At 40.9% G+C, this 16055-nt stretch overlaps 2 protein-coding genes across 2 annotated transcripts; one reads left to right on the forward strand and one right to left on the reverse strand.

The window, feature by feature from the left end:
* The first annotated feature begins 1810 nt into the window (after positions 1–1810).
* tmprss9 (transmembrane serine protease 9) lies at positions 1811–13835 on the forward strand. The gene is made up of 16 exons (XM_052074306.1): positions 1811–1910; positions 3067–3231; positions 3335–3462; positions 3552–3619; positions 3710–3885; positions 3984–4034; positions 5274–5387; positions 5468–5633; positions 6480–6754; positions 7811–7953; positions 8120–8405; positions 8485–8598; positions 8672–8840; positions 9678–9943; positions 10426–10562; positions 10927–13835. The coding sequence occupies exons 1-16, from the start codon at positions 1877–1879 to the stop codon at positions 11086–11088; spliced, it is 2454 nt and encodes an 817-aa protein (XP_051930266.1). The 5' UTR covers positions 1811–1876; the 3' UTR covers positions 11089–13835.
* On the reverse strand, positions 13118–14403 carry timm13 (translocase of inner mitochondrial membrane 13 homolog (yeast)). The gene is made up of 3 exons (XM_052074311.1): positions 14160–14403; positions 13837–13905; positions 13118–13699 (listed from the first exon to the last, which is right to left on the reverse strand). Exons 1-3 carry the CDS (start codon positions 14277–14279, stop codon positions 13601–13603), a joined length of 288 nt encoding a protein of 95 aa, XP_051930271.1. The 5' UTR covers positions 14280–14403; the 3' UTR covers positions 13118–13600.
* Between the last annotated feature and the right edge of the window lie 1652 nt (positions 14404–16055).

The following is a 16055-nucleotide window of genomic DNA, read 5'->3' on the forward strand; positions in this document are numbered from 1 at the left end:
TTCTACAGGTTGTGTAGGATATTTGTAAATGTAGTTTTCAAACTCCATAGCATACTTTTGTGATATCTTGCCCCTCCGAGTGTACAGTACAAGTCACCCTGTTACTGTATTGTGAACACGAACACCTCAGTCTCATTCAGTGCAGTTCAATGCGCCTGTTAAAGGAGAAAATTTGGATGCAGCTACATTATTGTATTGGATTCCACTCAGACCTAGGGACGCACTTTATGGTACATCTCAATATAATAGAAAGCAAGATCATTTGTTCCAGTAGTTGAATTCATGAACTGGAACTGAAAAAGATTCATTAAAATGGGGATGGGCAAAAATATGCTCAAGGACCCTATTTGATTTTTAAAACATTCTAATTGAGCCTGCTCATTCTTAGATGAAGTAAAAAAGTGTAAACTACTTTATTTCAATAATTATTCATCCGTCCATTTTCTAGTCCGCTCGTTCACACAAAGGTCGTGGGCATTTTGGAGCCAATCCCAGCTGACCAACAAGCATCTGCACTCACAATCACACCTTGGGACAATTTGGAGTGTTCCATTAATCTGCCACACATGTTTTTGGAATGTTGGAGGAAACCAGAGGACCCAGAAATAACCTACGCAGGCACGGGGAAAACATCCAAACTCCACACAGGAAGGCCAGAGCCGGAGACCTCTGCACTGTCAGGCCAAAGTGGTAACCGTGCCGCCTCAAATGATTGATTCTCCTTTAATTTTATTCAAAATTACAGCCATTAAAAACAATTAGGTGATCATTTTTTAAAATTCTAATCTATGTAGTATTGTGTATTTTACTATTTACAATAAATTAATTTACCATAGAAAACGAACTTTTTTTTTCAATGTATGACTGATCATTGGACTACTTCCATTATTTATATATTTACAATAATTGGAAATAAATAAAATGTGAAACATTTGTTGAATAGTTAATGTGAGGTCAAATGTCACTGGTTTCACAATTTTAGTTTATTTTGTGACTTTTTTTATCTTGCACATCAAAAAATACTCCACATATTAAAGAAAATTCAAATTAATATAAAGCTCAAATAAAGCATGTTTGAAAAAGAAAACTAACAAATGTGCTCTGAAAACTACAATAATTGAACTGGAAAAATCAAAATAAAATAACCAACTCTCATGAAAAATCCAAAATTATTATAATCCGACTATGTACTCAAGTCAATCCTCAAGTGGAAACACCTTGTTCTTATGGGCAGCAGCTCCATCCTCTTTCTCAAACATTTCCCACTTTGTGTTTACTTGGCTGCGTGTGAGATGAGCCTGTCTGCATACCAGCAAAGACACCTTTTGGGTTTAACCCGCTTTGAGCAAAATGTTGGCAGATGGGTGCAAGTCTGCTTGCAATCCGATACTCTTGTTGGGACTCTACATTTAATCCAAAGCAATGTGTGAACAGATTAAACAATTTGGGCACTGTGGACTTTTCCTGGCGATGTGATCCTGCATGGAAAAAGAATTCCTGCCTTCTTAGCTCCTCCTCTTTGTCCAGTCACCGTGTCCATGGAGCACATAGGTGCAGGTTTGCATGCACAGGGAGAACAAGGAGACTCTTCAGAGCAGCTTTACGTTATCCTTATAGCAGTTGACATGAGTTTCCACCGCCCCTGCAGATAATGCAGGGTGTGACTTTGAACAAGACACACATTTAAACCCAGAGAGGGATCCGTGGCGATGGGAGGAGATCGTAAAAGGGATTTAGAATGAAGCATCGGTTTGCTCGAGTAAATGGAAAAAGGTGAGTTACCTGTTGGATACGCCCCCTGATCAGGTGGAACAAATAGCCGCGGCTTCCCGACCTTTCACTGTTCACTCATTTCTTGCCGTGCAGGATGTTGTGAATGTCTTGTGGTCATGGACTGAGGGAACAAGCAGGTGAGTGAGTATGCTACTCGACTGATATTTTTTTTGACACATCCATAAAGTTGTCATGCTGCATGCTTCATTTGTTGATTTTTTTTTTTTTTTTATCCAACCCATTTTTCTGCAGTGGTGGTGTTCAGACCTCAAAATGTACAGTGTAAATTGCTGACATTAGATTAACATTCTTTTTTAACCTGATATGAATGTTATATTTGATACATTATACACATGAATATAGACACTTTTGTTGTTTATTCATGCAAAACATCGGAGGACATCCATAGAGTATAACTGTGCAGCCGTGTATTTCTTGTCTTCCTGTTCAGACTGAAATGCAGGACATTACACCAAGTTTATTTTATGTTTCATATTTTTAGAATGTTGTAAGGCAAAGTTTCTAGAAGCATTAAAACATATAGGCCTGTTTATGAAATGATATCATATACTGTATTTTTTTAATAACACAGGTCAACAATTTTTTTTACATTAAAAAAAATAATAAATCTGAGATACAAGTACCGTAAACTTTTCTAGATAAAATTCCCGCACTGATTCAGAATCAATATTTTTTTCTAGCACATCATCTTTCAATAAAAATAAATAATGTGAAATAATAATAATATATTTATGAATTAAGGGTTAGGTTCAGCAATAGGTGGAATTTTTGTTCTAAAAGGTCATAGCCAATACATTTCAACGCATGATAAAACCATGTTGCGCAAGCTTTTATAGGTCAAATTTCAAAATAAAAAAAATGAAAATATCTCAAAAACTTGATGCGCTTGAAAAAAAATTTTTTTTTTAAATAAAATAAAGACAAATAAAGGCAAGTATATCAAATAATACATACATACTGTACATAAAGCCATCTGAAATTAACATTTGCTGCTGTGCAGTGTAATTTTGCTAACTCCGAAGCTACAGCTTTCAGGCCACCTTTGTAAAGACCCCAATTTGAGAACCACTGCTTTAAGGCACCCAAGAACTTTTTTGCGCACGCCAAGTATTAAAAACAGTTTTAAATACAATGCAGTGCAATTCTTAAAACTGCACCCACAACAGGTGTACCTAATGGTGTGGCCAATGAATGTACAATAAGTGACAGTTTTCTCAGAAACTTCAGGCGTTGAACATTTCCAACTTTGGATTTCACCCGCTATGTGAATAGCCCAGTGTTGTAAATCCAACAAGGAGATGACGAATGATGGAGGAGGCACGTGGTCCACTCCGGGACCCTCACCCGCTCGCTCCAGCCCCACCTGCTACAGGAGCGCTCTCATATTCGGCCTCCTCTTCTTTCTCGGCGCTGGAGTCTTTGTAGGACTGCTTATCGGTGATGGTTTTCTTCAATCCTAACATGAAATACTGTACATAGACATCATTTTGCAATATTTTTCGCACGTTTTTTTGTCCTCTCTGTGTGCATGTGAGTGCAGCGTACCTGATACAGGAGCAGCATGACTTCATGGAGACAGTTGAGCTGAAGGGTCTCAAGCATGATTCGTCTCTACAGGATCCAAACTCGGGCTTCTCCTTAGTACTGTCATCTGTACTAAAGTCAAAGGTATCAGGCAGGCTTTCACCACAATACGGTTCATCTCACCTCAAGTCATCTGACCGATCATGCGAAGTTGCTCGTATTTTCTTCCACAGATCAAAAATGTTTTCGCTTCCTCGTCCATATCGCATCACTACGTCGACTGTAATATTATTGCTTTTGGGTATGTTCATCGGATAAGCAAATTCACATTGTTTATCATTTTTTGGGAGAGATGGAATTGGTGCCCTTTTCTTTTTTTTCTCTCCTTCAGCAATATGAATGGTGATGTGATGGCAACATTCAGGCTGGTGTTTGCGGTTTCCAAATTTCAGCAGTATTCGGAAAACTTCATTCAGGAGCTGCTGAGGGCGGGGCTCACCTCGGTGATGCACGGCAATCCGCTGGAGGTTCCTCAGTTTGGACACATCAATGCTATCGTCTTACTGGGTTGGACACAATAGTCATCTGTTAGCTCTCTGAAGCAGACCTCAGCTAAGCATTGTCTCGGATGCATTTCACATTTAATCCTTGTACTTTCTACCCAGGTGCCAGTGGGAAATCATTTTACAATATTGGAGATTATACACTGGGTGAGGGTGAGTGTATCATACTTGAAATACATGTCATTCGCGTGATGTTCATATTTCTGTGAATAGATGCATACAAGTTGCTGACTTGTTCGACCAATATGTCAGCAAAGGAATCGGGATGCCAAAAGGGAATAATAATGGAGAAAAAAAACAAACGACAAAAATATCAAGAAATGACAAAATACCCAAATTCATCGATGTGAGTGGGAATGATTGTTGATATAGCAAAGTGGTTGGTCACCAATGCAGGATGTGCCCCAACTCGCGCCCAAAATCCTTTGGGATGATTCACACGTGAACCTAATGAGAGATCAAATGCAAGAGAACATTCATGATCATTTCAGATTCATGATTCAAAGATTCGTACATTTTCAGGGGTATTATGATATGGCGTGACATTAGTTTTTGTCATGTTTCTTAATATGTAACTGCATGCAAAAGCCCAAACTATTCAATTCAATTGTATTTATAGAGCACTTTCGAACAGCCATCGCTGCATACACAGTGCTGTACATGACAGTGATTTCAAACTTGACTGGCAAATTGGTGCCGTTGTTAAATCCAGCTTCTTTCACCTTAGGCAGCTGGCCAAAGTAAAACCTGCCTTTGTCACATCCCTGCCTTTGTCACATCCCGGCAATTCCCTTTATTTTGGAGTCAGCCAGTCCTCCATTAAGCGCCTTTAGCTGGTCCAGAATGCCGCTGCCCGCCTCTTGACTAGTACTCGTAAGAGGGAGCACATAACGCCTACTCTGGCATCCCTTCACTGGCTCCCCATGCATTTTAGAGTTATTTTCAAGATCTCTAAATGACCTCGCACCACCTTACCTCTCTGAGCTCATCCGTCCCTACACACCTGCCTCAGGTCTGCGGACCAGACATTATTAGAAGTACCAAGAACTAAACTGAGGCTCAGAGGGGATCGAGCCTTTTCTGTTGCTGGTCCCTCTCTCTGGAATGACCTCCCACTGAACATTCGGGAAGCATCCTAAAAAATTAAAAAATAAAACACACAAAAACATTCATTTTCCGATCCGCTTTCTCCTCACAAGGGTCGTGGGGGGTGCTGGAGCCTATAGATAGATAGATAGAAAGATAGAAAGAAATCTCAAGGCATGGGTTTCATGCTGATGGATTTTATAATTTCCTGTAAGATATAAAACCAACCCTGATTCATTACTTCACTGATTAACCGGTGAGTGTGTATACCCATATCCATCAAAGTCTATCTTCTCATTCTCTTAGAGAGTTGCCCCGAGAGCGCCTTCACCTGTGACAACGACGAATGCATCACCAAATTAAACCCCGAGTGTGACTTTGTATCAGACTGTGCTGATGGATCTGATGAAGCTCGTTGTGGTAAACGACCCCTTTGCTTTCCACTTTGTCGTTTGGGTTGATGCCATCCTTGATCTGATCCGTTTCTTCCCCCCCCCCAGCCTGTGGCACACGTAGCGCCACGGGGAATCGTATCGTGGGCGGTGAAGATGCCCGACAAGGAGAGCTGCCGTGGCAGGTCAGTCTCAGGCTGCATGGGCAGCACACATGTGGAGCCTCTATTATCAGCGAAAGGTGGCTGGTCAGTGCCGCGCACTGCTTTGAAACGTAGGTGATGCATCTACTTTACGTACTTTTAAATAAAAGAAAGTAGCGACTCTGAAATGTACTTGAACACGAAAGTAAAGAGTTAAAAAAAATTTTTGAGCAGATGCCCATTATCGACACCCCTCCACACCAAAACTCTTTTGCTTTATGTCATGGGGTATATTCAAGTCATTCTCTAAACTGATTTCATGAAGTTAGAAGCATAAAATCGCACAACGTCACAAAAAGGCTCAATGGAAGAATCAGCCATCCTTGTCTCCCCGAGCGACTCTCATCTGGCTAGTGTCAGAGGTGTCTGATTTTTTTTCACAGATCATATTTAGCCTACACTAAAGCCATTATAGCTTTTACAAATTTGACCAAATGTTTTTTTAAAGACTCCCCCTTCAATTAAACAATTGACTATGTCTCAACTTGATCATATAGTTCTTTATTCCGCCTAAAATCTGCCACTTGAAAAATATTCATTAATATTTCAACTTCAATTTTTATTTGCTGCAATAGTACATTTTAACAAATATTTCTAAATAAAGAACACCCAAACTTATTTTGTTTTTTTAAATAATTGGTTACCGGTAATTCCTGATGATTATGTGAATGAGAGACAATGCAATTAAAAATGAGAATGACTAAAATTGAATATTTGGCATATTTTGCAGAACGTTACACTTTTTTTAACCTAATCTACAGTACAAATGACGTGGCCAGTTAGCCCGTTTAAAATTCAGATGTGACACTTAAAACAAAGGTCTGCCCACTGCTTACATCCTTGATGAACACAGTGGACAGAAGTTGTACACGATGTTCAGCCATGCCATACATTCTGCTTTGTTTCCCATTTTTTAGCGCCAACAACCCCAAAGAGTGGACAGCCCTGGTGGGGGCCAGTTTGGTGAGCGGGGAAGAGTCTGAGTCCAAAACAATCAACATCAAAACACTGGCAGTGTCTCCAGACTACAACCCCAGGACCACTGACGTTGATGTGGCCGTGCTGGAGCTGGAGAGCCCTCTCACCTTCGGTCCCTACGTCCAACCCGCCTGCCTCCCTGCACCATCTCACGTCTTTGCTCCCGGCCAGAAATGCGTGGTGTCAGGATGGGGATCTCTGCACCAGTTTAGTTGTGAGTCACGCAGCAGGGGTGCAGCCCTGCCACACAAATAGTGTAAATAGTACAGCAAAGACTAAATTCAACTCCATCTTGATTGTGTTATGTCAACTTGTATTCAAGCATTCAGGCCTGCCACCTCGGGTGCATATTAACCAATTTTTACACAAACCCAAAGTAAAACATGTAAACTGCATCTTTTTTAAAACAAGCTTCTTCCAGATAAAAATCCAAATAGTGATACAATTGGACTTGTCAGAGGGGAAATGAAGACATCTTGTCAGACCTCAGTCATTGTTCTGTTTTCAGATAACTTTGAATTAGAGCATATATGGTAGCTTGAGGCTACATGTCAATTTGGGGTTCGGTGTCACACGTCACGTGCAAAGATTGGGCCAATAAAAAATGCGCCCTGTGGCGATTTGGTTTCATATGCCAGAATAATGATTCTGCCCAGTGAGGAATTTTAATTTTCAGATTTGGTTTGAATGTTTATGAACGGATTTTCCACTTGCTGTTGGAACTACAGTATTTCCACATTTCGGGACTGATTTAAGTTTCATGATCAACCAATGCTTTATTTTTTGTCATCCAATTTAATCTTGAACTTTCTGTGAAAGGTGAAAACAGGCATTTGAGGCTGAGGACCATGGCTAACATAACAGATGTTCCTACGGACTTCAAGCAAATGCATTTAGCATATTTTAAGTTAACATATGGCCAATGGCTATTTTCGACAATTTTCTTTGAGATCAATGATGAACATTTTATATGTTCACTTTCAAGTAAAAAAAAGGAATGTCAATCAAAAAATATTGCTGAAACTTTGGTCTTTTCATCTCGTACACATTGTTCGCCTAGCACTGACTCGCATGCAACTAAATCACCCATCCAAAACATTACAAACATCCCTCATCGCGATGATGCGGTGCGGTTTTGAACTACCTTCAATTACAACTACGATAAAAACCATTATGACCGTAAATATAGATGCAGCTCTATTGGGTTTCTTTACATTGCGCGGGCTGCCTCAGATTTTGGCGAATGCACTCAAGTTCAACTGTCTTTCAGCTGAGATGCCTTCCACACTGCAAAAGGCCTTGGTGAAAATCATTGACTCCAAGCTGTGCAGTAAACTGCCTGTATACAGAGGCTCAATCACTTCCAACATGATGTGTGCTGGATTCCTGCAGGGCAAGGTGGACTCCTGTCAGGTCAGTGCTGCTTCTGGTCGCCACAGTAGCGTGAGATAATGGCCCTTTTGCAATAGTCCTGTGACATCTATCGCTTCCCTATTTGTCAGATCAATAATTACAGCGTACTTTTCACGCCCTTCTTTTGCACAGCTGAAACTGGACTTGGTGTTTTTTTTATTTCCAGGGTGATTCCGGGGGCCCTTTGGTGTGCGAGGGGGCTCCAGGGAAGTTTTTCCTGGCAGGGGTGGTAAGTTGGGGCATTGGCTGTGCCCAGATCTACAGGCCTGGTGTTTACTCGCGGGTCACCAAACTCCGCAGCTGGATTCTGAGTCACGTAGACCCCAGATCGAAGCATTACTACCCCAACCGTGAGCTCACTTTGCCGGTCACCGCTCCAGGCGCGAGTGCTTCTAATTCTCCATTTCCCAAGACAGTCGCCATGGATGTCGAATCTGCCCCAGCACCTCCTGGTATTGTCCAAATGATCAATTGCAAATGTTAAGTTGTTTTTTGTTTTGTTTCCAAACACACTCCCATCATGTATTCTAGTCTCAAATTGTAGTGGAAATTTCCAGTGCAGCGCCACCTCCTGTATCAACAAGTTAAATCCAGAATGTGACGGAGTCCCTGACTGCCCCAACCAGGCTGACGAAAGAAACTGCGGTTCGTTTAAATATTTCAAGTCAAGAATCAATTGCTTGGAAGCATCTGAAGGTGATTTCATTTGTCTTTTCAGACTGCGGTGTGCGTCCCGCGTTGGGCGGCAATCGGATTGTGGGCGGTGTCACGGCTCGCAGGGGGGAATGGCCTTGGATCGGCAGCCTTCATTACCAGAGGCTCCACCATTGTGGCGCCACTCTCGTGCACAGCAAATGGTTACTGACTGCTGCGCACTGCTTCAAAAGGTGTGAAATAGGCATACTACCTTGCACGAAAATAAGGGCATACACGCACACACACATACCAGATCTTCAATTAATCAGTCCAGCCCGAATAAACATACAGTGGTGCTTTGAGATGCAAGTCTAATTCATTCCATGACTATGCCCGTATCTGAAATCGCTCTTATCTCACATGCCACTAACCATTTCCTCAATGAAATAAATGGGAATACAGTACCATAAATCCATTCCAGCTTCCAAAAACAAACTACAAAATATTTTTTCATGCATTTTAAATAGCACTCTATGGTACTGTACTTTATTAAAAACATACAGTAACGAAACAATTTACTAGAATTAAAAACAGTTTTGTTTTCTCATCGATTGAATGACCATTGTGCTGTTACCCACGTTAGCCACCTGAGGGCAGTGTAAGACAGACAGACAGATGGATATTCTGTCAAACTCATTTTTGTCGCGGGCCACATTTTAGTGACGGTTTCCCTTGGAGGGCCATTATGAATTTGCCACATAAATGTTGAATACCCTCCATATATCACAACAAATTAATGACTAACTAGTTTTAAAATCAGAAGTCAAGAATAATGACTGTTATTGTGGATTACGTATGACAATTTGACATTTTGGCTCAGACTTTAGCAAGCATCATGGAACTTGACATGCTTGATTTGATTTTGCGGGCCACATAAAATGATGTGGCGGACCAGATCTTGCCCCCGGGCCTTGACTTTGATAGGTGTGCTGTACATGGACGTCAGTTTTTTTTGTTATAATTTGATTGTTCAGGTGTTCTCAATGGTGTAGGTATACAGTTTGACTACCTTGAACTCCCACCCACAGTGATCCCAGCCCCACCCACTGGGCAGTGAGCCTTGGCTCCGTGCTGCGCTCCGGTGTGGGAGCCGTGGTCATTCCCATCCAGCGGGTCGTCATCCACCCAGCTTTCAATGGCACCAGCATGGACCACGACGTGGCGCTGCTGGAGCTGCTCATCCCGGCCCCCAAGTCTCACACCATCCAATCCGTCTGTCTCCCGTCACCAGCACATCGCTTCTTGGAAGACGCTGAGTGCTACATCTCAGGATGGGGATCCATGAGGGAAGGCGGTAAGAAAACCTTTTAACCAGTAAATCTAGTCTCGCTGGTCTAAATCATCCACATAACCTCCCATTTTTCTACTGCTTCAGTGATTCCCAGTTAGTGTGTCACAGCACATTTGTATGGTCATCACGTATGCTGCGAGAAATCTTCCAAATTAATTTTGTGTAATTGTCCGAAAATGATTTTTAAAAACATTTTTGTTCGTTGCTGTGCCTAAAAAATGTTCTAAAACATTTGTAAAATACACAAAAGGTTATGGATATTGAGATTTCAGGTGAAATGTCGGGATGGGCCTAACACGCACTAGAACTTTTTCAGGTGATCTTAATTTGACATTTTCTAAACTTTTGAATGCACGTTCTGCTGTTCAAGTTTGCAGTGCGGTACTTTTTGCACAGTTTTCTGTTCCCTAACAAGAATGGTAAAATTCAGATTTTTATTTATTTTTCAATATCATTGCGGTATAAACGGCACTCTCACTTGGTAGGTTCACTGACCAACCTGCTGCAAAAAGCACCGGTGAGCACCATTGAGCAGGCGGACTGCCGACAGTCGTACGGAGACAACCTGACTCCTCACATGATGTGTGCGGGTTACATGGAAGGAGGCAGGGACACTTGTTTGGTAAGAGAACCCCATCTCTTCTTCTCTTATCACCCTTTTCTGAGAGCATACGAAAGAGCCAAAGAAAAAGACAAATGTGCAAAGTGCCACTATCCCTCAAGTTATTCGCGTTTAATCCAAAAGAATGCGCTCAATAACTTTAATGTAATTTCCCCATTACGGGACAATTAAAGGATATCTTAATGGGAGTGATGAACTTTCAGCCTTAAAACAATTATATTTTGAGACATATTTAACAATAATTTAGGGTTCTGTCTTGAATTTTTTTGGGAGGGAGGCTTTTTTTTCTCCAAGGAATACAGAAATATGACACCTTAATCATCCTACGTTAGAAAACCCACTTGTCTCTTCTCCCTCATTCCAGGGAGACTCTGGGGGTCCTCTGGCTTGTCGTGAGGACTCCGGACAGTGGTTTGTCGCCGGGGTAACCAGCTGGGGACATGGATGCGGCCGAGTCGGTTTTCCGGGGATTTACACTCGAGTGACTTCGGTACGGAATTGGATATCGTCATACCTGCCTTTCTGAAGTGAGTGAGGCAAAAACACAGCAGCTTAAACCAACACCGAGCCAAGTGGACATGATGACGGTCTTTATCAGGTCACCTTATTTGCCATGACATAAACCTCAGTCAATGCAGTATTGACTTGTGTGGCCTCGTGTGGTCATGGGTGCTGTTTGTAACACTGTGCAATCGCCTCAACTTTACTGGGCTATCGTTTCTATCGACATGTACTGAAGATACAAGGGCAATCTGCAACTATTGCTCCTAGGCAGTGGGAAAGCAAACGAGTGTTTATTGCATGTATTTATTCAAATACAAACTGCGAGGCAGACGTTCACCGTGATGCCCCTTGCAGCTTAAATGTTATGAATTTAGTATCATCCTCAAATAGCTGAAAACAAATATGTTCCTCATCCACTCATTTAAAGAGTCGTTCTCATGAAGTGATAGGAACAGAAGACAGAAATACCATGCTAATTGCTGAGCTAACCTATGATATACACGGAATTGTAAAACACCGGAATTAAGTGCTTGGGCGACCAAGTACATTTTTCACAGATGTCCTGCTGAAACTGCATTAAAGCAGAGCATATCCAACTTTGAACATCAAAATAGCAGGCATTTTAATTTAAAGTGTTTTGAAAGAAAATGATACAAAACAATGCTCCACACAAGAGACAAACAGGACCAAAAATTAATTACCGGTATGTTCCGGCATCCGTCAGGGGTGACCTACAATATCAAAGGTATATTATTGTACTGTAAATATTTATGGTATCAGTTTTGTTTTCAGTACAGTGTCCAGAGTTTGGATTTTGAGGTATGCGCACGAAATGTTCTCAAAATTATATTGCAGTACACCGTAAACCTTTCCCTACATCAATATAACTTTGCTGAAAGACAATACAACCCATTGAAAAATAAAGTTAAAACGGAAATGTATATTTGTATTTGAAATTGCTCCACTTGAAAAGTTTCCACACAAGAAAACAGTTTGCTGTTTGCAAAATGTGAATTGAAGGTATAAAAACTGTTGATCGTATCAAATAGAAAATCAATCGTTCATTAGCTATATCATCATATATTTATTGTTGAACAAAACCCTTGCTTCTGGTCTCTGAGATTAACCTGCAAAAAATGCTGCGCAAAATTAGAAAGTTGTTCCTCAACTAAAAAAATAGATTAACAGAACTACTGAAAAGAAAAAGTCATTTCAAGCCGAGCTATATGATTCTGTTCCAACACGTTTATACAGCAATCGACTTTCAAATCGCTCCCACTGTCAGATGACGCAATATATTAACAACAAAAATTGCTTTAATTTCGACGCATTTGATCGACAGTGTGTATGTGTGATCTAATTTTATGTGATTTCAGTGCACTAGGAGACATTGTTTATGGTTGCCTGCCCCTTGCTATGTATGTTGCAAAGATTTGCCTACCATCGATTTGGTTGAAACGTAGACTTGTGAGGTAATTGGCATATGCAAATCCAAACATGCTAAATAAAGTAAGGTTCCCGTTTTTGAAAATTACATGGATGACAAATTATTGGTTGTTCAGCTAAACAATTTCATGTACAGTATTCACAAGCACTCCCAAATCGCACCATTATGGTCAGAGGCAACCCGTGAGAGAAAAAAAAAATGACATTGGTTCCCTTTGACGTCTGGGCTCAACATGTAGTTTCTGTGCTCGCTGCGTCTTATGGTAGTGCCTGCCGGAACAAGCTGGCTACTGTGGGGAGGGTGGAGATAGTGTGACAGCTGGACAGCGAGTAGAACAAAACTTGGTTTTGTTCTCACAATTTGGAGACTTGCGAACATCAGTGCTTCCTCAACAATCAGGTTTGAATATTAAGCAACGCAGCAGTTACCTTGGCTATACTGACTGTGGCCACAATTTTAAGCACACTTGTACAACCTAGTAAGATCCAATACAGTAATGTAACATTGCAAAAAGAGGTTGGGCAAATTGTTGCAAAATTAATGTGATCCAAAACAACCCGTTTTGTACTCCCAAAATATTTGTTGCATTGGTACAAAATAACAATTTGTCTTCTGATATAATTCCTATTTATTTGAAGAAACCAACATTTGTTTATATACATAACTCATGAATGCAGTGACGATTAGTTTGATTGTTAGTGGATGTCAACATCAATATATGGTTGCGCTAAACAATATTTCGTGTCAATCGTTGCTACCTACCCCTCACACAAACCTTCTAGATATTGGGACACATAAAGGGCCAGGGCAACACTTCTTTTTTTTGGCACAATACCAGTTGATCATTGCATTAAATAAAAAAAATAATAATTGTTGTTACTGAATTGAATGTTGTCCACACTGTTACGGCTGCAGTCCACAGGCTGTGCCAGCCTGCTTGAGGTATTGCGGGGAGGGAAAAAAAAGTCGTGGCTGCGCAGCATCCGTGAGGAACCTGAGAACATCATGTGACCTCAGACTTCCATAAGTAAGCATTGGTCAAATAAGGGACGAAAGAAAAAAAGGAGGAGTAGTGAGGGATGCACATTCACATGCGAGCCCTTTCCTTCTGTAATCTGGAATTATACGTTCGGGAAACAGTATTCCACGCATCCATATACCGGTCCATGCACATGGCGATGCATTTCTGTAAAGTCAAAACAGGAAGATAGAGATTAATAACGAGAAATGTATTTATAGGATCATGATTGCCAGGTTTTTATGTAGAAAAGAGTGTGAAAAATGAATTGAACCCCCGAATAAACTGTGCCTGTGTGAACGTACCTGCTCTGAGTTGTCCAATGTGCTTCCAGGTTTCCCTATACATTTTTTGAAGCATTTGTCTGTCATTCTCTGAAACAACACACAATAGAACATTGTGTTAATCTACCATCAAGTTTTACCTTTACATAGTCTTACTCATCAACATTGGTAGTAGTGACAGTTTTAACGACGGAATGATGCAAGCGCATTTCTATTCGCCGACGAAAATAACAGGGAAATGTTCTTTAGAGACTAAATAAAGAGCGGTTATTTTATGCTTTGACATGTTATGATGTCATGGGTGAGCGTTGCTAGTTTTAGCCGCAGCTTCTATTGCTTTTTACCTGCAGCAGCTCCTGTGCGTTCGCCACCGCGATTTGAACTTTAACCTGTTCCATAATCGTGTCGGTGTCCATTTTACCGCCTGCCCCACCGGCTGAAAAGTCTGAACCGAAGCTGTCCATTGCTGGAAAAGAGAGTCGTGTAATATTTTAGTTGTGAAACGGCCGCCGGAAAACGCACGTGCAATGCAGGCACTGAAAGTTAAGCTAACGAAAGATCCCTACCGGTGCCCTTGACACGAACGGAAAACGAGTGTCGTCATTTCCGCTAGGTTTACGACTGAGATGGGAAATGTAGTTATTTTGCAGTATGGATCACCTGATGTTTATTAAATCGCCCACTAGGTGGCAACATTGTCCTCTCCAAAACATTCAAACGATCGTGTCTTCAAGCGTCATTCTTAAAAAACGACTAATGTTACAGCCAATTTATTTTGTAAAAATATTCACTGTGTTAAATTTTCATTTTACTTTATCAAGAGGGACAGTTCTGACAGTTGTTTAAAATATCACGCGCTCGCAGGTCATTATTCATTTATTTGTCTGTCTCTGACTTTGTTAAATGATTGTTGGTAAGACTGGTCAGCAATTTTTTTTAAATTTAAAGTTTTACTCAATCAGAATTGCAAGTAAATTAAAAAAATAAATAAACTCAACTTAACTCAATTATATTTATAGAGCACTTTTAAACAACCACTGGTGTATACAAAGTGCTGTACATGGCGCAAACATCACATATACATCACTAAACACACACAAAAAAACAAAAAACAAATCGTACATAAGTACAAATAAATTAACTGAAATAGAAAGTCACTGGAGCCTCAGTATTGTTTTTCGTCTCAAGTACTGACCATGAGGATGAGCCCCCCCCCCCCACTCCCCACCCCACCTACTAATGTTTCAGACGATATGACCTCACTGAGCAGACCACCTGCCTTGACTGAGAAAATAAGTGTACAGTGAGTGTGCAGGCCAACAAAAGAGTGACGGTTACTGTCGTCAAAACATGCTCGCTTAGGGGATTGTTGCAATGCTGGGGGCACTGAGAAATAATCGTGGGGGGCCTGATTAGTGGAGTGCCCGCCTCAGAGTAATTAATGAACAGATGCACAGTCAACACACATACACACACACTCACAGCCCCCAAAACACACTTGTACATAGAGGATCAGTTTGGCTTGAGGCCACAACAGTTGTGGGGGAGGTGGTTAAAGTGGGGCAAAATGAATTAACCCTAGATTACAATCATGAGTTCATTAAATCGTTTTAGATTCTTAATCTGATTTGGGCACACGTGTGTGCATGAAAACATTTGGCCTCATCTGTTGAGAGGAAGGTTCAAATCGGCACAGACAACAATAGGAAGACGTTAATTGATGGATAACGAAAGCCTTTTTTTTGGCGGGGGAATTACAGGTACATTGAAACCTCATGATAAAACACAATTTAAAAATTGTTGTTAGCCTTTGCACATACATAAAGTTGAAAAGCAGCAGCTTTTTAATCTCCTCCCCTAAAAAAAAGCAGCTGCTCAGTGTCAGTGAGCAGTAAGATGAAACCTGAGCAGCGGCAACAGCAGCCTAGCTTGTAGTGTAAGGAGATTTGCTGCTAGCTGCTGTGGTGGAGGCTGACCACCCCCACACTACAACCTCAAATGTGACAGTACAGCAAGTTTATATCGAAGTGACCAGAGCGAATTAGTGCTTTTTGTTGTCAGTGTAATTATTGCATTTGTTTTTATAGAAGCAGTCAAAATCACATTAATATTTATTTTTCATGAAAATCAGATTCACGTGTATTCGGAATATATTTTACTGAAGGGACTTTGCTTTGATACAACCATGCATTTTTCTGCCTGGGAAGGGCAGGATGAAATGTAATTTAATTATCTTGTCA

This window comes from Hippocampus zosterae, chromosome 8, assembly GCF_025434085.1.
Source record: "Hippocampus zosterae strain Florida chromosome 8, ASM2543408v3, whole genome shotgun sequence".
Taxonomy (NCBI): Eukaryota; Metazoa; Chordata; class Actinopteri; order Syngnathiformes; family Syngnathidae; genus Hippocampus; species Hippocampus zosterae.

Bases quoted from the DNA above. Each gene is read 5' to 3' on its own strand.
- timm13 (XM_052074311.1), bottom strand. From the start codon at position 14,279: ATGGACAGCTTCGGTTCAGACTTTTCAGCCGGTGGGGCAGGCGGTAAA. The intron at 13,906-14,159 runs GTAAAAAGCAAT...GTGTTGTTTCAG, and splicing joins ACGCACAGGAGCTGCTGCAG to AGAATGACAGACAAATGCTT. The intron at 13,700-13,836 runs GTACGTTCACAC...TTGACTTTACAG, and splicing joins CATTGGACAACTCAGAGCAG to AAATGCATCGCCATGTGCAT.
- tmprss9 (XM_052074306.1), top strand. From the start codon at position 1,877: ATGTCTTGTGGTCATGGACTGAGGGAACAAGCAG. The intron at 3,620-3,709 runs GTATGTTCATCG...TCTCTCCTTCAG, and splicing joins TGTAATATTATTGCTTTTGG to CAATATGAATGGTGATGTGA. The intron at 7,954-8,119 runs GTCAGTGCTGCT...TTTTATTTCCAG, and splicing joins GCAAGGTGGACTCCTGTCAG to GGTGATTCCGGGGGCCCTTT.